Source organism: Lycium ferocissimum, unplaced genomic scaffold (assembly GCF_029784015.1).
Source record: "Lycium ferocissimum isolate CSIRO_LF1 unplaced genomic scaffold, AGI_CSIRO_Lferr_CH_V1 ctg5015, whole genome shotgun sequence".
In the NCBI taxonomy this organism is placed as follows: Eukaryota; Viridiplantae; Streptophyta; class Magnoliopsida; order Solanales; family Solanaceae; genus Lycium; species Lycium ferocissimum.
Window position 1 is genome coordinate 1 of NW_026725837.1, and position 25,010 is coordinate 25,010.

General features: G+C 36.5%; 1 protein-coding gene across 1 annotated transcript; it reads left to right on the forward strand.

The window, feature by feature from the left end:
- Positions 1 to 12,303: 12,303 nt before the first annotated feature.
- LOC132044608 (transmembrane 9 superfamily member 8-like) lies at positions 12,304 to 18,057 on the forward strand. The gene is made up of 7 exons (XM_059435102.1): positions 12,304 to 12,537; positions 15,349 to 15,513; positions 15,600 to 15,709; positions 15,815 to 15,923; positions 16,030 to 16,142; positions 16,277 to 16,427; positions 16,594 to 18,057. Exons 1-7 carry the CDS (start codon positions 12,421 to 12,423, stop codon positions 17,749 to 17,751), a joined length of 1,923 nt encoding a protein of 640 aa, XP_059291085.1. The 5' UTR covers positions 12,304 to 12,420; the 3' UTR covers positions 17,752 to 18,057.
- Positions 18,058 to 25,010: the final 6,953 nt, after the last annotated feature.

Here is a 25,010-nt window from a genome sequence, read left to right on the forward strand (position 1 = left end):
TTAAATGAGGTGTGAGTTTGTTTTCCAAATTGGGCATGCATCACAAATATGTTTTTTTGAAAAATTCAGCTTTTAGGGAAAGCCAAGAACTAAGTCAAGTTCGAAATTTTTTTCAAGCACGTACACGCTAGCAATGACCTAGTTTTCTATGCCAAAGCCAAGGATCATTAGCTATTGATGCATGACAAGTAAAAGAATAGGGAGATCAACATTAAGTAGCACATAGATATTATCTACTCTTTCACCAAAGATGACAGATTTCTTCAAAGATGACTTAGAGTGCACTTACGGCATCGAACAAGATTTCAAACTCCGCATCATATAGTTGACTAATGCTTCGAGGTTATACTTGTGTCACGCCCCAAACCCCACCCTAGACGTGACCCAAGATCCGACGTCATGAACAATATCGGAAGAACTAAACGATGCACTATTAATGTTAACCCGCCGGTTCAATATCATCTCCAACGGACTTTATAAAACAAATTCAAACGAGTCGTGATATATGAATTAAATCGGCCAAGTCTTTAATACTATAAAACTTAATCAAAACGTAACACATGCCTAAGAGTTAAACAACTCGACAACTATCCACAAGAATGTAAACTATGGAGCTTCAAAGATAAAGAATGATTGTCTAACACATCGGGACACGGCCCCGCTAAAATGCTAAAATAATGAATAACATAATAAGGGTGTCCCACGAATGAACGTGTGGGCTCACCAAGTCGGCAGCGACGGCCGAGTCCTTCTTAAGCGCACTCGAAGTATTAAGAACTTTCTCTTCTCCGTTACCTAACACACCATAAAAAACAACAATGGTATGTCTGAGTACTTCATACTCAATGGGTGCTTCGGAGACAACAAGTAATACGAAAATAGAGTACAATAATACTTGTAGAAATCAGTTCTGAAAACCATGTGAAATCAATGTAAAAATAGTTATTCAACTTGTGTATCTCAGTAAGTATTATTAAAACCGATTTAAGAAGCCTCTTGTCAAGTTACAACTTTCAAATATGCCTTTTAAATTGAACATTATTATCAACAAATGGGCCCACGAAAGAATAAGAATATTGCACATGCCAATACAGGCCCAAGAATCAATCACATCGAAGGGATGACCATAGAGGTTCCCTAAACACAGCCGCACCACACCGGAATATGTAATTCTCGGTGGCTATCCTTCCTCCCGAATAGCTAGGCATAAACCGCACTCCGGGTAGCGAACCCTGCAGTGGCCACTCTTCCTCCCGAATGGCTAGGCAATTACCACACTAGGATCCATAGTGGCTACCCTTCCTCCCGAGTAGCTAGGCCAAACACAACAATAAAGTTTATAGCATAGAAGGCGATTCACAATTTGTCTCAAAGTAGTCACACTATCAATTAGCATTAAAGTTCATTATTCCATATCGTAAAGATAAACCATTTCAAAGAATATCTTGAAAACATTTATCCTTCTGTAACCAAGATTTCAATGTCATAATTCAACATGAAAACATTATTACCAACCCTTAGCCATCATTATTGATCATCTCTTATAGAGGAAAAACCTTTATAACCTTATATACATTCTTAGAGTATGATACAAACTAGGTTTAATGTGGGCTTGTCCCCTCACGCACATTAACCACAATTAAAGCAAGAAATAAGGTTTCAAATCATGAAAAGTTCACCTTTTTATACAATAAAGAGCTTTTTAAAAGAGACATACATCTAAAAACTAGTTTTCAAAAGAGAGACATACCTTAATTACATTATACGCAGTTCAACAAATTACTTTCCTAGAGGAGAATCACTCAAACCTCAGCTTGAATTCCCTTGAATTAGATTATCTTGCTACTCCCTTGAAATAGGAGGTTTTGAGAAGTAATTTTCGTACTTAGGTTTTTTGAACAGATGAAAGGTTTTGAACAGATGAAAGGTGATAAAATTAACTGAACCCATGTTTATATAGTTTCTAATGGACGCGGGAGAAGTACGTCCAAGAAGGAAGAGACGTACTTCTAAGTACGGGCCGTTCATTCAGGCCGTACTTCCGTGAAATTTACAGAAGGCAATCAGTGAGACACAGGGAAAGGACGGGCGTAAAAGGACGCCCGTCCTTTAAAGTACAGGCCGTACTTCCCCTAAAATTTCCAGAGAGTTCAGATTTGCAAAGACAAAAGAACGCCCACAGAGTACGGGTCATACTTTGGAGTACGGGCCGTACTTTTGTCGTAAAATCCCCCATTTACCGTTTAAATGGGATTTTCATCTCAACACTCCCCGTTTTGGTTTTTTAAGTCCCGGATTGCGAACACAACCTAACTTACAAGGTTCAAAACAACTCGTATAATGCTTTCATATTCCATACGAATTTATGAAAAAGCACATGGTACCCTAACTCACCAATTTCCAACTCTTTAATCAAACTCACACAAGAAAGGGACTACATAAAAAGGGGATTCATGTTTTAAGAGAGGAACAGATTCCTCTAAGGATCTTTTTAATCTTATCAAGTGAATTTCCAGCCATAATGAGTGGAGAACAAGCAACTTCATAAATTAACACAAAGGATGAAAGAGCAGAATGCTGCCTATGTGATATACCAACATAAACCAACTCATACAATTCAAATATACTTGGGTATACAGGGAGTATACACCTGATATACCTAAAGTATACAGCTGTTATATACCCTTATATATTGGCAGGATACCAAACATGAGAAGCCATGCTCTAGACAACCAGACCCTCTCCTTTTGAACAATCAAGGACCCCATATACACTCATAATACAGGACACAAATAGCACTTCCAATCAGATGAGCAAACAAGACAGGCAATCATATTCTTTGCCAACTTAAGTCCCAGGATGTAAGCTTTCGCCAAAAAAATCACAATAGAAAAAGTGCTTCTTACCAGGAGAGTAGCGTCGGAGACATCTTTATCTGAAGAGGAGGCTTCGTCGTCCTGGCTTCCTCATCAATGATGTTAGGATCGACTTACGGCTAATCCTCGGAATTCGAAAAGAAAAAGAGAGAGAACTAATCACTTTGTTTTTAAGAATTCATGTATTCTGAGATCTGAGAAGTCACGAGTTACTTTTCTTCATGCACTGACTCAAATTTATATGTACCATTTCTTGCATCAGCAAATGTAAGGTGCGCTAAACAATGAAATACGACACTATTTGAACTTCAAACTAGCACCAAAACAATACTTGAGCCCCAGAGGATAGGCTACATCTATTTCTCTCTCAATTCTAGCAAGCTACAACTTTTAGCAATTACAAATCTAAGTTTAAAATCTCACTGAGTGAAGGTATCAAATAAGACTTTAGAGACAGATGCTTGAAGTTTTAACCTTGGAATTCCTAAGATCAAGCCTCATTGATATATAATATAGGTTAAGGAAACGGTTAAGTTTCTATGTTAGAGCCAACACACAAAGAAAAAATAAAGCGATTTAGGCATGCTCAAACACATTTCCAAAACAACTTCTTCTTTATTTAAATACTCCACCATACTAGCCCATTTTGGGAAGGGAAAATGCATTTCAATCTTGATTTATGGTATTCAGCAAAGCACAGGACAAGTTTTAAAGCACTTTTTGAACATATCTCAAGAGTTTAATCATATTAAAACACAAAACCTCATACAAATAGTAGCTCAACACCCAGACTAACACATGTCTTTTGAGTTAGTCCCACAACATGACAGCTAAGGGAAACCCTTTGGACTTGACAACACCTAGATCAAACTAGCTGGGTCCTTTTTGTTGGTGTCACGACCCGCCTAGAGGGCTGTGACGGGTACCCGGAACTGGCTACCGAGCACCGCACATCATGCTACTATCGTCTTGATCTGCTCACATATCCATTCCATAAAACATGTACTTATGCATACATAGGACCTTACGGCAACAAAAGAATAATGTACTGAATGTACATCGAGGGACACTTGACAACTGCTACCCACATACAAGTATCTACGAGCCTCTAACTGAAACTCTGAGGTCATGACGATGGGACAGGACCCCATCATATCCAAATATGTACACAAAAGAATATATCAAAGACGGCACCTCCGGTCTACGGAAGTGCTCTGGTGCAAGCTGGTCCGACTCCTAGAGGCCGGGTCGTCTCCTCGTCTATCACAGTACATGAGCACAACATCCAAAAGGAAAGGATGTCGGTACGACCAATGTATTGTAGCTATGTAAGGCATATATCATAAAGTAACGGAAGCACAAGAAGACAAAAACAAAGATGGAAAGATAGTGGGTAAATCGGCGTCTCTTACGAGCCATGCATGCATACGCGTAACATATCATATCATGTATTGCTGCGGAAAGTGCAGCCCGATCCATATATTGCCGTGGAACGTACGGCCCGATCCATTATCCACATAGCCTGCGTCCGGGCATCCCGCGTCCGGGATGATATCGTAATAGGCCAGCTGATCAGGTGGCTGTGCATCTATAGCATATATATATAATATACGTAGCATGCATGAGAGCCCAAATAAAAGTGCGCCCTCTCGGAGTGACATAAGGTCGTAAACCTCCGAGTGCATTATGACATCATCATCATTAAATCGTGTCTGGGTGATCCATGACGTAACCTATGACCATATGTAATATAGCTCAAACGTAAGCTGAAGCCATATGCTTTATAGCCTGGGGCCATATGTAATATAGCTCACTTAAAACACGAGTAAGCAGCCATATGCTTTATAGCACCCGCTTGCGTCAGGAAGTCATTTAGAATGTTAAGCTTGGAAATCTTTCAAATTGGAGCCATTGCAAGATTTGTTAGGAACTATAAGCTTTTGGCATTTCTGGGAGTAAAAATATAGAGAATAACATATACAAAATCAACATATAGAGGTCATGCCTTTGAAAGAAGAAAGGGATAGCCTCACATACCTTTGTATCTCCTTAACGACGTCGACTAAAAGCTCTCCTTCCGATTTACAATTCTACATATAAGAGGGTTCATACGAAGGTTAGATTGTTGAGGGCATACTTACGTTTAAACTAAAGCGGATAAAGCTAACAAAATTGGGCAAAGATTTCGTCTGTTTCAACAACTTTTCCTCATATAACCAAACAGCTCCCAAACAACACAACAACATCCATAATATCATAATACGCAAATTTCCCTCAAGTTAACATTATTCAATCTCTAAACTCATTTTCGGAATCCTCCATAACCATAACTAGAATACCGCTTCATACTCGTTTATAATTCCAGTTCTTCAACTACTCAACACCCTTACTATCATGAAATAATTATAATACTCACCTTGATTACGTAAAGATGATCTTTAGATAAAAATACTCTGCTTGAGAAGAACTCCACTTGACTACCAAGGAGGTTTCCAACTCCTATCAACCTTTAAGAAGCATCTACACCCTTGATTCTACCAACTTTTGATGTTTAATCTTTGTTTTTCCCCTTCTTGAATATGTATTAAGGTGTTGGGAAGAGAGTTCTAGAGGTTTTTGGAAGTTTGGAAAGGTGAAGAATGAGAAAAAGAAGAGGAAACCGTGTATATATCAAAACATAATTCGGACCCGACCCGGAATATACGGTACAATATACGGTCCGTACAATTTATACGGTCCGTATATTGGACCGTATGTTCCTTCCGTAATCTCGTAAATTTCACCCCTTCTTTGGAAGGGTTCTACGGCCGATATACGGGTCGTATAAAAATATACGGTCCGTACATTGGACCGTATAATCCCGATTTTTCGATTTCGTTCGTTGCTTCATTCGATCTCAAATCCTTATGGAACTTCCTTGGTACTCGTGCAACACCTCCTTAACGATCTAACGGACATTATAACTCGTCCTTAAATCCTTGTTAAACATTCCTTAGCTCGACACCCATGAAATCCTTCCCAAACGTAACTTATACTTCACTTTCATGACGAGCCTAATTTCGCCAAGTCCGATAACCTAAGAATCTTATCGTATATACATTAAGGTTGCCAATCACCCTCTTATAGTCGTGAAGGTCTCGTGTCCGCCTTGACCGACGTCAGTCCATTCACGACACAACGTCACGAAATTACCGAGGTGTAACAGTTGGAGCTTCAACACTGAGGATGGAACAAGGTAGATTTAAGAAAGTTCAAACATGTCTTGGCCACAGCCTCTTCCTAAATCAAATCCTTCATCAGATTAGTCTTTATTAGCAACAGGTCATTTGGTAAAAAAAAGTGTCATAAAATCTACTAGTTTAACTCGACTACGTGAAGCGCAGGCAAATCTACTAGTCTATTAATAAATATAAGCTTAGGGTCACTATCTGTTAACCCCCTCAATGCATTTAACTTAAAGTGAATAACGCGCATTTCGGTATCACCCCAAAATATAATCTGCTAGGCTAACTATAGACCTATTGAAGTTTTAAATTTGATTGGATTTTATTTTTAAAATTTTAATATTGAACTTATTTGTATTTTAATAATCATGAATTCAATTTAATAGTCATAAAAATGTTGATGTGTTTTTATATTTACATCGATATTCCACGTCGAAAATATTTGGTACAATGAACCAATTGCCTAAAATGTGCATCCACCACTGTAAACGGTGGTTGTATGGTGAAGAAAAATTATTGTTCTTACTTATTTGTTAAAAGTTTAAACGGTTCGGACATGATACAATTTTATGCATTAAATTTGACACCCCTATTAATACATATTGTACTATATTCTTTAATTTCTGTAGTTTTCGATCGCAATAAACAATATTCATTTAACAGTGAAAATTGAAAAATTAGACTTGAGTCCTCGATGGGAAAATACATAAATACTCCCCCAACGTATACTTGGATTAATTATGACGCACCCAACCTTTGCGGGCAACCTATTACCCCCTGGCCTTATTTTTTCTGTATTTTTGTACTTTTTTTTTTCCGACATGGCACAAAAAAAATTGATGCCCGGGCTTAACGAGTGGGAGAGTGTTGCACACTCTCCGCCACATCGGCGCCACGTCAGTGCCACCTCGGCGCCACGTCAATAAACCCTTCTTCTTCTTCATTCCACCCACCTCTCATTTTCCCCACTCATCTTCTTCTTCTTCATTCCACCCGACCCCTCATTTTCCCACCCCATCTTCTTCTTCTTCATTCCACCCCACCCCTCATTTTCCCCACCTATCTTCTTCTTCTTCTTCTTCATTCCACCCCACCCCTCATTTTCCCACCCATCTTCTTCTTCTTCATTCCACCCCACCCCTCATTTTCCCCACCCATCTTCTTCTTCTTCTTCTTCTTCTTCATTCCACCCCACCCCTCATTTTCCCCACCCACCCCTAACCCCACCGCCACCCCCATTCTTCTTCATTTTTGATAATGTTACTTTTATTTATTCTTTCACAATTTTTTACTTTCTTTTTCTTTGTGCAACTCTTCTTCACTCTCACTCTTTTTCTTCACTTCCGGAACTCCATTTTTGTCGATTCAATCCTACATTTTCCTCCAATGATAGAAAAATTAGAGGAAAATGTTGTTGGGTTACCAATTGTGAATCTGAAATTTTTGGATCTGAAATGGAGTAATCGAATTCTTAAATCTGAAATAGGTAGTCGAAAACAGGGGCGGAGCCAGAACATTTTATAAGGGGTTCAAGAAAAAGGGACCGGATGAAAAAGGGTTAAAAAGTGTTGTTACAGAGAATCAAACCCGCAACCATGGGCTCAATAGTAGGCATCTCGACCCGGCGAGGTGAGTTCCTCCATTATGTGAAGGGGATGCAACATTAATATTTATACATGAATCAAAAAATTGACCCTATATATATAGTGCAATTTTCCGACGAAGGGGGTTCGATTGACACCCCTTGCACCCCTGTAGTTCCGCCCCTGGTCGAAAATGTTGTTGGGTTACCAATTTTGAATCTGAAATTTTTGTATGTTGGTGATTTGTTAGTCAAAATTGGTTTGCAAGTAAAATCTGATGGGAAAGTCAGAATTTGATGAAATTGACGCTTTTAAGCGCACTATGTCATGGTTTATGCATTGGTTGAACTAATAGGGAACATTAAAGTGCACATCTTGTAAAGCATTTTTACTTTGAAGTTTTGTTTAATTTCTTTGTTGTCAATCTTGTCTCTGTATTTGTATAACTTCGGCATGTCATATGATTTCTTGGACTAGCACTGTGTCTGGAAAATAACAATTGCTCTGTGAATTAAAGTTGGGGGTTAGTGGTGAAGAGGATAAAATTAATGGTGGGTGGAATGAAGAAGAAGAAGAAGAAGAAGAAGAAGAAGAAGAAGAAGAAGAAGAAGAAGAAGAAGGGTTTAGTGACGTGGCACCGACGTGGAGCCAATGTGGCGGAGAGTGTGCAACACTCTCCCCTGTGCAACTGGGCATCAAATTTTTTTGTGCCATGTCAGCCGAAAAAAAGTACAAAAATACAGAAAAAATAAGGCTAGGGGGGTAATAGGTCGCCCGCAAAGGTTGGGTGCGTCATAATTAATCCAAGTATACGTTTGGAGGGGGGGGGGGGTATTTATGTATTTTCCCAATCCTCGATCATGAGATAACTATAAAAAGCCATTAAATACATTTAGCTTTTAGTGAACCCAAATATGCTTTTGGTTTCTCCATAATTAGCAGTTGCAAAAATTTGGTATATGATAAATTATGTGCAGGTTATTGCAGCAGTTATTAAATGTGATTAACTGAACATGATCAGGGTTAAAGTAAAATGCTTTCAACAGTTAAGAGATACACTATTTGATTTCTGTATGATAACATGAATGCATTCAAGTTTCTATTTTTATACAAGAAGATGAAGAAGAAAAAATATGAAAAAGAATTCCTTAAAGAGAACAAATTAGTTTGACGTGTGAAAAAAAAAAAGAAATTAAAAGGGCAAAATTGGCTACAGGAAATAGTAGTAATAATTATCAAATCGGAAATTAAATCATTTCATGAGTGAATTTAAGCATAACCAGAATGACCCTATCAAAATGTTTGAATATATACAACTATATACCACTTAACCATGATTAATTAATGTATACATTCACTTCATTAAATCACTTAACCATGGTAAATTGTACTGGTTTGTTGTAAACACCCGATGTGGTAAGTTATTACCCTATTAGGTATCTCCCATAATAAAACTTTGCTAAAAGATTTTAAAAATGTATTCTTATTAGTATGGTTTGTGTGCATCACTTTCTCTCTATATATATAGAATAAAATGCTGTTTTTGATTTAATTTGATTCATAAACAAAAGTTGTTTTAGAGCCCGTTTGGATTGGCTTATAAGTTGGCTTATAAGTTCGCTTTCGAATTTTTTTCGTTTTGGTGCCACTAAAGTCATTTTGTGCTTAAAATAAGCTCAAAAAAATAATTGACCCATTTAACTTAGTTTATCTAAAGCGACTTATAAAATTTAAAACTTGAACTATAAGTTAAAAAAAATAAGTTGGACTACCCAACTTATTTTTTTTTACAAATTATGTTCTAAAAAATTTTAGGCTATAAGCCAATCCAAACGGGCTCTTAGTTAAATTTGATGACAAGCAATTTATTTATAAATATATAAACAAATAAAAAGTAGGTTTGAAATCACCCCGTTAGGTTATGACCTTACTTCATTATTTAGCCCAAATTGACATGTATCATTTTGATCCAAGTAAACTTTTTAAACATGATCGATCGATTGTAACATATTCAAGTATTCATTCATTTTAATATTCCTGCTTGATTGTTCATTTGAAACTTTATTCATGCAATATATACTCCGTATATGATGTGGTTCGTGAGGAATAAAATTGTTAAAATGGATTGATCCAATACAATTCAAACATTTATTTGAAAGGACCTTCAAAATGCTAGCTCGATGAGTCAATTCAAGACTCCTTTATTAAAGAATGAAGATAGACAATAGTATGAAAAAGATAGGAAGAGATTAAACGCTACTCCGTGCGTTTCAATTTAAGTGTCTTAGACTGATTAAACATGGAGTTGAAGAAATAAATAAAGACTTTTGAATCTTATGGTCTTCTCTAAATTAAATATGTGTCTAGTCCTTTAAATCTTGTGGTCTTAAACTTGTCAAATAGAATATTGAGAATTGAAAAACTTACCAAATATAAAAAGAGACACTCTTTTTGGGACAGACAATAAAAGAAAATAAAACACTGAAATTGGGACAATGAGAGTATTCTATTTCTTTTTAATGTTCGATTATATAGTATTATCAATTTAGTGCAAAGCTTGTAAATCAATGTTTTTATACAAAAATTCTAGATAGAAGTTGTTCCTCAAAATGTTTGATAAATGCCAAATTGACCATATACAACTAATATAAGGAATTAGATTGGGTGAAAATAATTTACGCCCTTCAGCTTTGCTTTAAAAATCAAACCCCTCCTTAACTATGAACAATGGATATTCTTCACTCCTTATCCAATGCAATGTTTACTTTATCTTAACATTTTTAATCCTTCATCTATGTAATACCTTTATATATTGTTCTCCATTCATCCCAATTTATGCGACACCATTTGACTAGGCACGAAATTTAAGAAAGAAAGTGAGACTTTTGAAATTTGTGGTTCAAAACAAGCTTAGATATTTGTGTGGCTCTAAATCATCTCATAAAGTTATATTGTTTTTAAATATAGAAAGGTGACATACTTTGTGAGACAGACTAAAAAGGAAAGTATGCAGAATGAATTTGGACAGATGGAGTATATACTATTCCCTCCCTCCCAATTTAAGTGGCTTACTTTCTTTTTTGGTCTGTCTCAACAAGCGTGTCTCTTTCTATATTTAGTAAGTTGAGATTTCAATTATCGTACATGACAAGTTTATAACAACAAGATTTAAAGAAACATTTTAGTATATTATATAGTTCTTTAATTTCGGGCCGCAAGATTCAAAAGTGTCTCTTTATTTTGTAAGCTCTGTGCCTAGTCAAACTAATGTTAAAATTTTCATTCTTCTATGTTATGATTTACATTAATGATAAAATATTTACTTTACTTTTAGTCTAGAAATATTATAGAATATTTATTTTCCTTTAAGTCTAAGATCTACATTAATTACATAATATTTAGTTACTTTTAGTTTAGTATATATAAGAAAAATAACATATATATATTTTTATAGTTCTCCATAAATAGTGATGTAATCTTTTACTCTCTCCTTTTCATAATAAGTGATTTGTTTAGCTTATGCACACCCTTTAAGAAAGTGCTCACTCCTATAAAATTAGGAGTGTTTTTATTAACTTATCCCTAATTAAATGTATAGAAAAAGAAAAGCTTTTTAATTATTCTTGATTATGTAAATAATGATACTTTTGGAAGAACAAGATCAATTGCTTCTTGAAATTCTAAAGCACCACTTATTCTGGAAAAAAAAAAAAGCTGAAAACATCAATTATTTAGAAACGGAGAGAGTAATTTCAATGCAAGAAACAATGCAAAAACCATTACAAAGAGTTTCCGTTCTTTCTTTCTTTGATTTTCTCTTCCTCCTTTTCTATTCCATAACAACTAATTAAGACACTTAAATTGAGACGGAGGCAGTAAGAACTAAGGGGTCATTTGGTAGCTGGACAAGAGGTAATTTATTCATGTATTAATTTCTTCATTAACTTATACCACGTTTGGTAGCTAGGAAAGAGATACCTTATTCATGTATTAATTTCTGCATACTTATACCGCGTTTGATACTTAGGAAGTAAGTTATTCATGTATAAAATTAGTATGATGTTTGATTTGCAAATTAGAAACCCGCATAACTAATACATGTATAAGTTGTGAGGGAATCTATATATTATTTTATGCGGAGTAGGATGGAATAACTAATACATGAATAAAAAGTTGAAATAACAATTTTACCCTTATCACTCCCCACTTAAATAATTTCTTTTACTAAATAAATATTTTATATAATTTTTTATTATAATAATTTGTAAAAACAATATTTTAATTTTAATTGTAGACAAATATTATAATTTTAAAAAGTATAAAATATTTATTAATTTTTAATATAGCAAATCAACATCTAAAAAAATAATTTATGCATCACTAAACCCTACATAACTAAAACCTGCATAACTAATACATACATTATTAATACATACATAATCCTAACCCGCTAAGCTACCAAACGACCCATAAGAATATATATAATTTGAACCTACAAGTCAAACTTATTTTCACGGTTGTAGAATATAAAAAATAAAAATTCTACAAAAGTGGGGCCCGCAAGTGCAACCCATGAACCGACACGCAACAGCTTCACAAAATGCGATATTGTTAATACTTCTATGAAATTTCTCTGTCTCTCACTGTACACACACGGAAGGAAATAAAAACGGCCATATTTATAGCAAGGCTGGTCTTTCTTGGATCTGAAGAAACCAATTCCCAAATCTAAACGCCATGGGAACACCTTCTTCTTCTTCTTCTTCTCTGATTTGCGCAATTTCTCTTCTTCTTACATTCCACAATGCTGCCTCTTTCTACCTTCCTGGTGTCGCTCCTGAAGATTTCCAAAAGGTAAACATTTTTCAATATTTTTTCCTGTATGTGCACGAAAATGAAGGTGCATTGTTGTTTTTTGTTTTGTTATTTTCGGGTATTAATTGGAAATTTGACTCTAAGCTAGATCATCACCTAGATTTATCAGTTTTTTTTTTTTTTTTTTTGGAAAATAAAAATGTAAATATTCCGATGCCGCGTGTGAATTTCTTCATGTTTACGTACACAAAAATGGAGGTGCATTGTTAGTTTCGGATATCACGATGCAATTTGACTAAAGTTTGAAGCTAGATCGGCTTTTGAGAAATAATATGTAGATATTCCGATGCTGCGTATAAATTACTATATACGATGCAATTTTCTCATAGCATCAAAATGTTTGTGTATGTGTTTGCACAAAATGGAGGTGCATTGTTATTTTTGTTGTTGTTTTGGAATATTAAAAGGCAATTTGGCTAAAGTTTGAAGCTAGATCGGCTAGATTAATGTAGATATTCCCAAGCTGTGTATAAATTACTATGTATGTGTGTGCACAAAAATGGAGGTGCATTGTTATATTTGTTGTTATTATCGGATATCACGAGGTTAATTGGCTATTATTTGAAGCTAGATCGGCTAGATTAATCACTTTTTCTTTAAAAAATAAATAAATAATAAGAATGTAGATATGTGTATGTATGTATTGTTGTTGTTGTTGCTGTTTTTTTTTTTTTTGTTATTTGCGGATATCATGAGGCAATTTGGCTAAAGTTTGAAGCTAGATCGACTAGATTAATCACTTTTTCTGAAAAATTTAAAAAAAAAATGTAAATATTCCTATGCAATTACTATATACGAAATGTGATGCAATTCTTCTCGTATCAAATTTATGTATTGTGCACAAAATGAAGGCGCATTGTTGTTTTTGGATATCAAGAGGCAATTTGACTAAATTTGAAGCTAGACTGCCGCTAGATTAATCTCTTGTTGGAAAATAAAAATGTAGATATTCCGAAGCTGTGTCTGAATTACTATATACGATGCAATTCCTTCTCGTATCAAACTTTTTACGTATGTGTTTGCACGAAATGGATGTGCATTGTTGTTTTTGTTGTTATTTTCGGATACCTACGCGGTAACTTGGCTAAAGTTTGAAGCTAGATCAGTTAGATTAATCACTTTTTTTGAAGAATAAAAATGTAGATGTTCCAAAGCTGCGTATAAAATTACTATAGACGATGCAATTCTTTTCATATTAAAATGGTGAAAACTGCACGTTTTAAATTTTTGGTGGAAGTTTATTTTTGTTCTGAATATCTGGAAGAAAATGCTTTGTTACGTTATTTACCGTTTGATTTGTGCTAAATTTAATCATTTTGGTGCTTTGATTTGTGTGTTTATGCGTGGGTACAGTGGTAGAATATAATTGGGTTTGATCGTATATATTTACCTTGATTGTGTGAGATGTTGAATTCAGAACCTTCTGCATATACCAGTCTAATGAATAAGCAAAATCTATTGCGAGAAAACTGACAATGAATAAAAATGGCATTGAGGCATAGTTATGCCAATGCTGATTAGAGAGACAAAATGAATACAATGATGCAGCAGAATTGGTAACACCTGTTAATTTGGTAAAGAAGAATGGAAAGTTGTGGTAGGACACTTGTACTTTTGCCCGGAAACGTACAGTACATATGTTTTTTGATCAGTTGATATGTGCATTCAGTAGATATGTGCATTCCGATGAATATATATGTGTACTTTTTGATAACGATGGTGTTTGGGCTGGCTTGTTTGGATCTCAACTAATCCATTGGATACCTGCTGCTTCACCCAACACAAGTATCGGGTAACATTGTCCACCAAGGCCCAAGTATATGTGAAGAAATTACCTAGCTTTTCCGCCTCGATTGTGTTTGAACCCTGGTCTCCCATGGTCGACTCCAGCTCTATGCAATGTCAGACCACACGCTTGGTCTATGGTCTTGTTTTTTGGTTCTATATGTATATATTGTATACACTGTACATATGTATGCATGCATGCAATTCTGATCTATTACTTGATTAAATAGCAAGAACAAGGGGTTGTTCCGTCGAGAGTCACTTCAAAAGATACGGTCTAGCATTATTGTACAGAGTCATTTTCTTTTACATTGACACGGCCTTGAAGACTCTCATTCTGATGGCATATGCAATCTGACAATGTTCCTTGGAAGATAAGGCAATCTTGCTCAGTCAGTTGGTTTCAGACTTTCTGACATGAAGGCAGCATGTAAATTTTGGGCTAAGTCGTTTTAATATCAGGTTTTTCTGGGAGACACCCTTCCCATGATTCTGGCTAGATACTTCCCTCTTTTTTCTCACTTTCAGTTGTCCAAAATGATATTCATGGGCTTCAAAATAAATTCTGTTCTCTATTGTATTCTGAACTATGAACTTTTGTAGTGTGTTATCAATTGATTTGTCAAGTAATGAACATGTTCTCTAGCATGTATGTTTACTGTGGAATGGTTTGTATGGTGAAAGTGCCAATTTAATTCCCTTGGAAGAATTGTATTTGTATACATAGCGGATCATGTAGAGTTGTGCAGTCACCTCACAAATATATAGGTCACAGAATGCCCAAAAGAAATTTTAAGCATACCTATTTGGTTTATGGGCGGATAATGCAAGCTGGATAAATTGTAAAAAGATTTTGTTTTGTATGAAAGTTCTTTTACATGTTCTTGGGCGGTGGTGGGGGGTTATGAGTTTGTTTTTAAAAATCATAGGGAGTTTATACTTAACCCTAAAAGAAGGGAATACACACAATTTTCTGACTCTAGAAGGTGATGATGTTTGTTGCAGGGAGATCCTCTGTCTGTGAAAGTGAACAAGCTGACCTCTACAAAGACTCAGCTTCCTTACACATTCTATTCTGTTCCTTTCTGTCGTCCAGAAAGTATCATTGATAGCAGAGAAAATCTTGGAGAGGTGCTTCGTGGTGATCGAATTGAAAACTCCCCTTATACGGTCAGCTTAATCTACTACCCCTTGATTTATTTATTTTTATTATCTTACGATTACTGACTTCTTTTAGCTGTATGCTTACATTGCAGTTTAAAATGAGGGAACCAGAGATGTGTCATGTTGTTTGCAGGCTTGTACTTGATGACAAGACTGTTAAGGAATTTAAAGAAAAGATTGAAGATGAATACCGTGTGAACATGTAGGTCAATTATTCGCTTGAGAAAACTGTTACTTTTCCAACTTTTAAGAGGATTGTATTATTCTTAATTACTGTTCCTAACAATTTTCTGGATTCATGTGTCAGGATACTGGACAATCTGCCTTTAGTTGTTCCAGTTCGGAGGTTAGAGCAAGAAGCCCCTCCTGCCTATCAGCAGGGAGTTTACATTGGTGTAAAAGGACAATATGCTGGAGTAAGGAGTTTCATTTATTTTCCATAACACTGGAGAACTGATTTTCTATGTAGAAGTGCTAAATTTTGTTACGGGGTACTCATTTGTCACGTGCGATTGCCTGCAGAGCAAGGACGAGAAGCATTTCATCCATAACCACTTGACATTTACTGTTAAGTACCATAAAGATTTGCAGACAGACTCGGCCAGAATTGTAGGATTTGAGGTCATGCCATTTAGGTTTGTTTTCAAGGCTACTCATATTTCTGTCAGCACTTATAGGCTGAGGCATAGCGTAATGTGTATGATTTCGCTTGCTCTTATTGTTTAATCTTTCGGTGCCAAAGAACTGATATGGCTGATTGTATTTTCAGTGTTAAGCATGAATATGATGGCAAATGGGCTGACAATATTCGTTTAACAACATGTGATCCACATGCAAAACGGACGGTATCTAACTCAAATTCTCCTCAAGAGGTTGAGGCTAACCAAGAAATCATATTTACATATGATGTTGAATTCCAGGTAACTTTAGGGGATCTTGTTAGATATGGCTGTTCAATTTGATCATTACTAGTCTTTTTCATAACTTTATACATTATCACGACTAAGTTCATCCTTTTTTATATTTATAGCGGGTTTTGGTTTCATAAAAGACAAACTTTCTATGTTTCTCTGGTTTGTATTGCAGGAGAGTGATGTCAAGTGGGCGTCGAGATGGGATGCCTATCTTCTGATGGCTGATGATCAGATCCACTGGTTCTCGATAGTAAATTCCTTAATGATTGTGCTGTTCCTATCAGGCATGGTGGCGATGATAATGCTGAGAACACTTTATCGTGACATTTCCAAGTATAATGAACTGGAAACCCAGGAAGAGGCACAGGAAGAAACAGGATGGAAACTAGTCCATTCAGATGTTTTCAGGCCTCCAAGTAACTCAGATTTGCTTTGTGTCTATGTTGGAACTGGTGTACAGTTTTTCGGTATGATGCTTGTGACCATGATGTTTGCCGTCCTTGGGTTCCTCTCCCCTTCGAATCGGGGTGGGTTAATGACCGCTATGCTCTTGCTCTGGGTTTTCATGGGACTCTTTGCAGGCTACTCTGCTTCCCGTCTCTATAAGTTGTTTAAAGGTACAGAATGGAAGAGAATTGCTCTCAGGACAGCATTTCTGTTTCCAGCTACTGTCTTTGTCATCTTCTTCATCTTAAATGCACTCATCTGGGGTCAAAAATCATCTGGGGCTGTGCCGTTTGGAACAATGTTTGCTTTGGTGTTCTTATGGTTTGGAATATCGGTCCCTCTCGTGTTTGTGGGCAGTTATGTTGGTTTTAGAAAGCCAACCATTGAGGATCCAGTGAAGACAAATAAAATACCCAGGCAAATCCCAGAGCAGGCTTGGTACATGAACCCAATCTTCTCAGTTCTAATTGGAGGCATACTTCCATTTGGAGCTGTTTTCATTGAGCTCTTTTTCATTCTTACCTCAATCTGGCTGAACCAATTTTACTACCTCTTCGGCTTCCTCTTCATCGTTTTTGTCATTCTGATAGTCACATGTGCCGAGATAACCGTCGTACTATGCTATTTCCAGTTATGCAGTGAGGACTACTTATGGTGGTGGAGATCATACCTGACATCAGGCTCGTCCGCACTTTACCTGTTCCTTTACGCTACCTTCTATTTCTTCACTAAGCTTGATATCACTAAGCCTGTTTCTGGGATCTTGTATTTTGGTTACATGTTGATTGCTTCGTACGCATTTTTCGTTCTGACCGGAACCATCGGTTTCTACGCATGCTTCTGGTTCACAAGACTCATTTACTCGTCTGTGAAGATCGACTGATGATGACTCCCAGATTCTCCAGTTCCACTGCCCTTACTGGTTTGTCAACAAGAAATGCTGTAGAAGATTACAATTGAATATCCAAGTGCTTGTATCCCTTTAGAAATCTTAATTTGTCAACCAATTTTTGAACATAAGATTATTACAATATTTTAGTAAAATTTTCCAGTAGTAGTTCAGAACAAAAGCTTTCTTTATTGATCGATAGAGGTCTTCAGATATCATGTAATTTCTTACAACTTGTGAAGAGTTCCTTTACCAGTTGGTGAAGTTGCGGTTCAATACTTTCATCAGTTGTTCCCTGTGGCAATTTTTAGCCATTAGACAAAAGAAAAAAGAATGACAAGTATGATGAAGATCAGATCCAGAACTTTGGTTTCTTAGTCTTTAAGGATTAAATTTGCATAATTAAACTTTATCAATTTTAATTACTATTTATTTATTACAATACACAAAATGTTTAAACGAAATTAAAATTTTAGAGAACTGGTTTAGTTTTTCAGAGATGCACTCTTTTAAAATGAAATGTTTGGAGTTGTAGAAAAGTCCATACTCCATACATAGGAAGACTTCCAAAGATTCTACCACAACTCAGTGCTTCTTTACATGTAGAATCTGCTGTATTCAAACAAAATCTGTGTAAGCTGAATAAAGATAATAGACTTTCTGCAAAGTTCACTGGTAATGTAAACCGAATGGCATCTCATAATCTCAACTACATGCCAGATTACTATCAAGTTTAAAGGCCAGCAAGATTTGCTATATTTAGTAATTGGTGCATCGGAGAAATTACCTGGGGGAATTCTTTTACTGTTCATTTAGGTAGGAAAAGTGAACAACTAATAATTGAGGTGTGTTTTTAGGGAAAAGTATTCAAAACACACTCAAACTATGGCCAAATTTGCCATAACACACCTCAACTTTGCGGGGTCCTATGACCCCCACGGACTTATTTTTTGTGTATTATTTTCGCTTTCAACCGGACAAAGTCACTCAAACGAGTTTGAGTGTATGCACGCGCTCATAAAATTAAAATCAGACGGGTCATTTTCATTATTTTGGTTTCCAAAATTTGAAATCCAAAATTCTCTCTCACCTTCCACTCGATTTACGCCATATTAATCACTCAAATACCATTTTAAGCGCAAATCGGTGTGAATCATAGTTAAACTAACTTTAGGTGGTAACATCGCGGTGGATTTTGACCCGAAATCGTCGATTGATCTTCAAGCTTTTAGTGAGCTGAAAAAATACCGGGTTAGTCTTGTTCTTTGTCGGTATTTGTACGCATAAAGTTTATTTTTTTCCATATTATATAGGATTTATGAAATTGTCGTATGAATTTCTAGGGTTTGTTAAAAAATTATGGGTTTTCCTAGTTTAAATTGGGGTTATTTGGGGTTAAGAGATGTGTAATCTTATGTCGTGTAGTATTCTTTTGTTGTAATTGCGTCCAATTTATTTTCACCCCAAAATGTGATTTTATACCTTTTGTTTGGCCTTGTATCGTCGAAGTCGAATTTAATTGTTGTTATTTGATGTGTGTGTGGGGTTGTGATTGTTGTTGACCATCTATTGTTATTGTGTATGTGTGTGTGCGATTGTTTGTACTATTCTTGAATTGTAATTTCGGGTATGAGTGGGTTTGTATTAGTAACATTGAGATGGTATCATGGTGGGGTTTTGGATGTTAGTAGTGGCCAACCAAAGTATGAGGGTGGACAAATAACGAGTTTTTGGATATTGATGTGGATAGGTTGTCCTTTTTTGAACTAAGGGATTATATTAAAGAACTAGGGTATACTACAAGTTGTTCATTTTGTGTTAGGATACCTAATAGTGATAGTGTTGTAGAAATCAAGCGATAGGGACATTTTCGAAATTTCACAAAGTTTTGAAAATGGGGATACTATTGAAATCTATGTCTGTCACATGGTTGATAATTTAGATAATGTAGATGGTCCCATTGCTTTGTTGGAATACACTAGCCCCATGAGGAATCTTTGGTCGCTTTTAATAAAGAAAGGGATGGGGGTATCCAAGAAGGGGATGGGTTTGCTTTTAATAAAGAACCGGCGGCTACGGCTAACGAGTGGCGAACCGATGGCCCAGTGAAACTAACATACGAAGACCCGTTAAGTAGTGAATTTCCTATTCTTGAATCGACCGGTCCACGATGATAGTTACGAGTCGACCAAGTGAACTCTTTAATGAACATGATCTTGAACATGAAAGTGATGATGTTCATGAAGAGTGCATAAATTTGAGGGCGAAAGGAGGTCATATCGGAGGAGGAAAAGAAGAGAAAGGATACCAAATGACCCTGGAGAAATTCTGTTGGTGAAGTTGGTCCGGATACGGGCTTTGATGAAGCTCTACTGGCGATACAAGCTTGAAAGGTAAGGTTCTTTGGGGATGAGCCGGTGTATGTCGGTTCGATGCATATAGTGTTGAATCGGATACGGATGATGAGTCGGGGTCTAGGAGGGCTAGGAGAAGGATAATTTTTGACAAAGCTGTTGAAAAAGTGATGTGGGAGTTGGGGATGGTTTTTGAGGATGTGAATGAGTTTAGGGATCTTTGTTACAAAATATGCACTTCAAAGGGGTGTGCGATTAGAGAAATTTGTCAATGAGCCCAAAAGGTTAGGGTGAGGTGTAGGGATGGTACCCATGGGTCGCTATATGCAAGTCTTGACAAGAAGACTAATGATTTCATGATCAAAACCTACAATCCTAAACATAGGTGTGTCAAGACTACTAGAAATTACATGTGCAATGCTAAGTTCTTGTCTAAACATTACAAGAATAGAATTACGAACGACGAAACATTAGGATTTTCAAGTTTCGGCGATTGATTAGGGAAGAACTTAATATACATGTTGGAAAAACCACTTGCCCGGAGAGCTAGAGCTAAAGTACTCCAAGAAATCATGGGTGATCATGTGTTAGAGTTTGGAAGAATATTTGACTATAGGGATGAAATGTTGAGGACTAATCCTGGGAGCACTTGTGTTGTTAAGGTTGTTGACTTTGGTGAAAGTGGTAGGTTGGTGTTTGAAAGTTTTTATATTTGCTTTGATGCTTTGAAAAAATGCTTTTTAGGTGGCTGTAGGAAATGTATTGGTTTGGATGGTTGTTTCTTAAAGGGAATAACCAAAGGACGGTATTGGTTTGCTAAAGATGCTAATAATCAAATGTTGCCTATTGCTTGGGCTATAGTGGAATATGAGAATAAGAACACTTGGACATGGTTTTTGAAATTGTTGATAGGCGATTTGGGAATGGGAGATGGCGGCAACTACTGCTCTGTTGTGATATCAGACATGCAAAAGGTATGACAATCACTTTTTTTTTCTTCATTTAGTTTCTGTCCATTCATATATAATTGTTTCTCAAAATTGTAAGGGCTTCAATCAGCTATGAAAGAATTGTTACCACTTTGGTGGAGCACGGGATGTGTGCAAGACATATCCTAGCCAACCGGTCAAAAGAATGGAGAGGTCTTCAAAGAAGGAACCAATTAGGAAGTGTGCAAAAAGCACCTTTGAAGGAGAGATGAAGATAAATGGACAAAATGAAACGACTTGAGTGCGCGAGGATGGTAAGGATATTGTTGCGATTCTTTGTACTACCCACTTTGAAACTTGGTGTAAAGCGTACTTTAGAGCGACATTAAGTGTGATAGTGTGGACAATAATATGTCCGAGAGCTTGATGCTGGATTTTAGGACCAAGGCATAAAACCATTATCACTATGCTTGAAGAGATTAGAGTTAAGGTAATGACTAGAATAGGTCAGTTGAGTCAATTTCCAAAAACATGGTTAACTAATATATCTCCAATGGCACTGAGGGTACTAGAAATCAACATAAAGAAGTCAATGGAATGTAATATTGATTTCAATGGTGAGAGAGGGTTTGAAATTAGTGATGGGCCATATCAACATATTGTTGATTTGAAAAATAAAACTTGCAGCTGTAGGGCATGGATGCTCAAGGGAATACCATGTCCACATGCCCTTGCTACCATATTATATAAGAAGTGTGAACCCATTGACTTTGTTGATAGGCTGCTACGATGGGAGACCTACTTGAGGACTTATTGTCATTTTCTTCAACCGATCACCAATATGAAAATGTGGCTTTGAGTCCAATAACCCCTATGTTGCACCACCGGTTGTAAAGCCTATGCCGGGCGGACGAAAGAAGGTCGGGGAGAAGAGAAGCCACTTTGAGTAAAAAGATATGGTAAGTTGTCAAGAAAAGGAGTTGACATGACTTGCAGCATTTGTCATGGTAAAAACCATAACAAAAGAGGCTGTCCTTTGAAGGTATGAGCTTTTAAAGTAAACTCTGTTTTTTATACTCTTTGGAGTAAAGTTTGAGCTTTTAAAGTTATGTTTAACTAAAAGTCAAGTTTTTTGATACATTTAGTTATGGAGTAAAGTAAATTTTGTTTATGCCGGATCCGGCATAAAAGTTTGCCCTTTAAAAGTATGCCCCCTCCGGCAGACTTTTAGTTATGTTTAACTAAAAGTCTGCCGGAGGAGGCAGACTTTGTCTTGAGGGGCAGACATTTAGTTATGCCGGATCCGGCATAACTTTGCAAATTCCTTCACAAGTTTATGCCGGATCCGGCATAAAAGTTTGCCCTTTAAAAGTATGCCCCCATCGGCATAAACTTGTTAAGGATTTACCAAACTTATGCCGATGGGAGCACATGTAACACCTTTGATTTCTAAATTAAAGGGATTTCATTCATCAATTTCAAACTTACATTAAACACAAAACAAAAGAAAACTAGAAATAGATTAATGGTTTTGATTTGACACTACTTGTTTTTGGTAGGATTACGGTAGAACAAGCTATGGTCATGGACCGGATGTTCTTCTGCGACATCTCGGCCAAGCTTTCTTTGAATCAAGTGCTACACACACGCGAGCTAGGGGAAGGCCAAGAAAGACAACTCCAACTTCACGAAGCACCGCAAAAGCTAGGGGAAGGCCAAGGAAAAATCCATTAACTTCGATGCACCGGCAAGAGCAAGTGCAAGGCCAAGGAGTACTTCTCAAGCACCACCACCGCGGTGCAAGGCCAAAGAGTACTTCTCAAGCACCAAACAAGAGGTATGGGAACAAGGAGGACAACCATTAGTGCTAAATGGTTTGAAAATGCAACAAGTTATGCACACGATCAACTGCTTTGCTTCTCGGTCTAACGTGAGGAGGGAAGACCAAGAAAAACCTCGAAGCTTCTAGTCTTTGCTGTTGCGGCAATGCACTGATCAACTGCTTGCTTCTCGGTCTAATGTGAGGAGGGGAAGACCAAGAAAAACCTCTCAAGCTTCTAGTGTAACACGGTGTTGATAATGAAAGAGGAAGAACTACCCACTTACAAAAAGGCCTAGGGATTTGTTGGAATGGGTATATTTGTCGCAGAAAATGGATTTACAACATACAATGTAAGAGCTGAAATATTTGTTGGATTGGGTATATTTGTTGCAAGTGAGTTTACTAACTATAAACAATTGTTTTGCTTTGTCTACAGCATGGCTTGCCAAGTAGTAGGATAATTGATCTTTGCTCCAAGAAAGCATATAAGGTCGGTGATATTCTTGGGGACCTTGGTCACAAAGCAAGGCTGGAGTGAGGTGGAAGGGCAAAGCGACAATGACATCAAGCCGGCTTGAAGAGATGAGGGTAAATAAAAGGAAAAAAGTGACGACAACCCGAACTCGCAGACAAAGGATCCATGAAAGTAGTGTTAATATGTTGGTAGTTGGTAGAACAAGTTAATGTAGTTGTTAGTTTTTGCGGTTCATAAACAAACTAAAGTAGTTGTGTGGCTTAGATGCTTGTTTTGTGACATTATGCTACTTGCACTTGAATGTTGCATCATCATGAATGTGATGCACTACTTTTGTACAAACTTATATTGGTGCAAGTGTTTATATATATAAACGAGTGCTTTTCTATTATTAAGTCCTGTCTCTTTCAGCAGTAACATCAGTGCACATGTTTAATGTTGCAAACCAAATGTGGTCAAGCTTTTGACCGGATTTAAAGGTGGTCAAAAACAGCTAAGGTGGTTGGGGGTTAAGTAGTGGGGAATTTATTGCAAAAGACATTATAAATATAGGCTTTCACTTACACAAGTTTATGCCGGATCCGGCATAACTTTGCAAATTCCTTCACAAGTTTATGCCGGATCCGGCATAAAAGTTTGCCCTTTAAAAGTATGCCCCCATCGGCATAAACTTGTTAAGGATTTACCAAACTTATGCCGATGGGGGCATACTTATGCCTTATGGGCAAACTTTGCCTTGAAGCATATATATGTATTTTTTCAAGCATATAAACCAAAGTTACATGGAAAAGTATTATGCTGTAAAAGTTTTTTGGATGGAATAAAATAGACTTTCAACCAAAAAAAAAAAAGTTTGCCTTATAAGGCAAAGTTTAAATTTTGTATGCCCCCTCCGGCAGACTTTTAGTTATGTTTAACTAAAAGTACGGGAGCTAAAAAATGTTTTTTGTCTTGAGGGGCAGACATTTAGTTATGCCGGATCCGGCATAACTTTGCAAATTCCTTCACAAGTTTATGCCGGATCCGGCATAAAAGTTTGCCCTTTAAAAGTATGCCCCCATCGGCATAAACTTGTTAAGGATTTACCAAACTTATGCCGATGGGGGCATACTTATGCCTTATGGGCAAACTTTGCCTTGAAGCATATATATGTATTTTTTCAAGCATATAAACCAAAGTTACATGGGATATATTGTGTTTCAAGGCACATGTGTCGCTGCTAGAGACCGGATACACTTCCTTGTTGAAAAAAAACGGGAGATCATAGAAATAGATTAGACGGGTCTCCGTGTTTTCAATTTAAGCAAGGTTTATGTTGGAGCACATGTAACACCTTTGATTTCTAAATTAAAGGGATTTCATTCATCAATTTCAAACTTACATTAAACACAAAACAAAAGAAAACTAGAAAGGATTCCTAACATACATTAACCACAAGACAAAATAAAATGGAAAAGTAGTTCTTACCTAACATTAACCACAACACAAAAGACATTTTTCCAAGCACTGCCTACCTAACGTCAAGCACAAAACTAAACCATTCAACTTCAAAAATACAAGAAACACTAAGGCAATTGGTCATGACAAGTTGAAGAATTTCCTCGCATTAACCAACTGATCCAAATACCAAAACAAAACAAGATACAAAATGTGAAAATCAAATTAGAGCTAAA

What these genes read in the sequence shown, in the direction of transcription:
- LOC132044608 (XM_059435102.1), top strand. Translation starts at nt 12,421, where the DNA reads ATGGGAACACCTTCTTCTTCTTCTTCTTCTCTGATTTGCGCAATTTCT. An exon ending in CTCCTGAAGATTTCCAAAAG is followed by an intron (nt 12,538 to 15,348) that starts GTAAACATTTTT and finishes TGTTTGTTGCAG; the next exon opens with GGAGATCCTCTGTCTGTGAA. An exon ending in TAAAAGGACAATATGCTGGA is followed by an intron (nt 15,924 to 16,029) that starts GTAAGGAGTTTC and finishes GATTGCCTGCAG; the next exon opens with AGCAAGGACGAGAAGCATTT.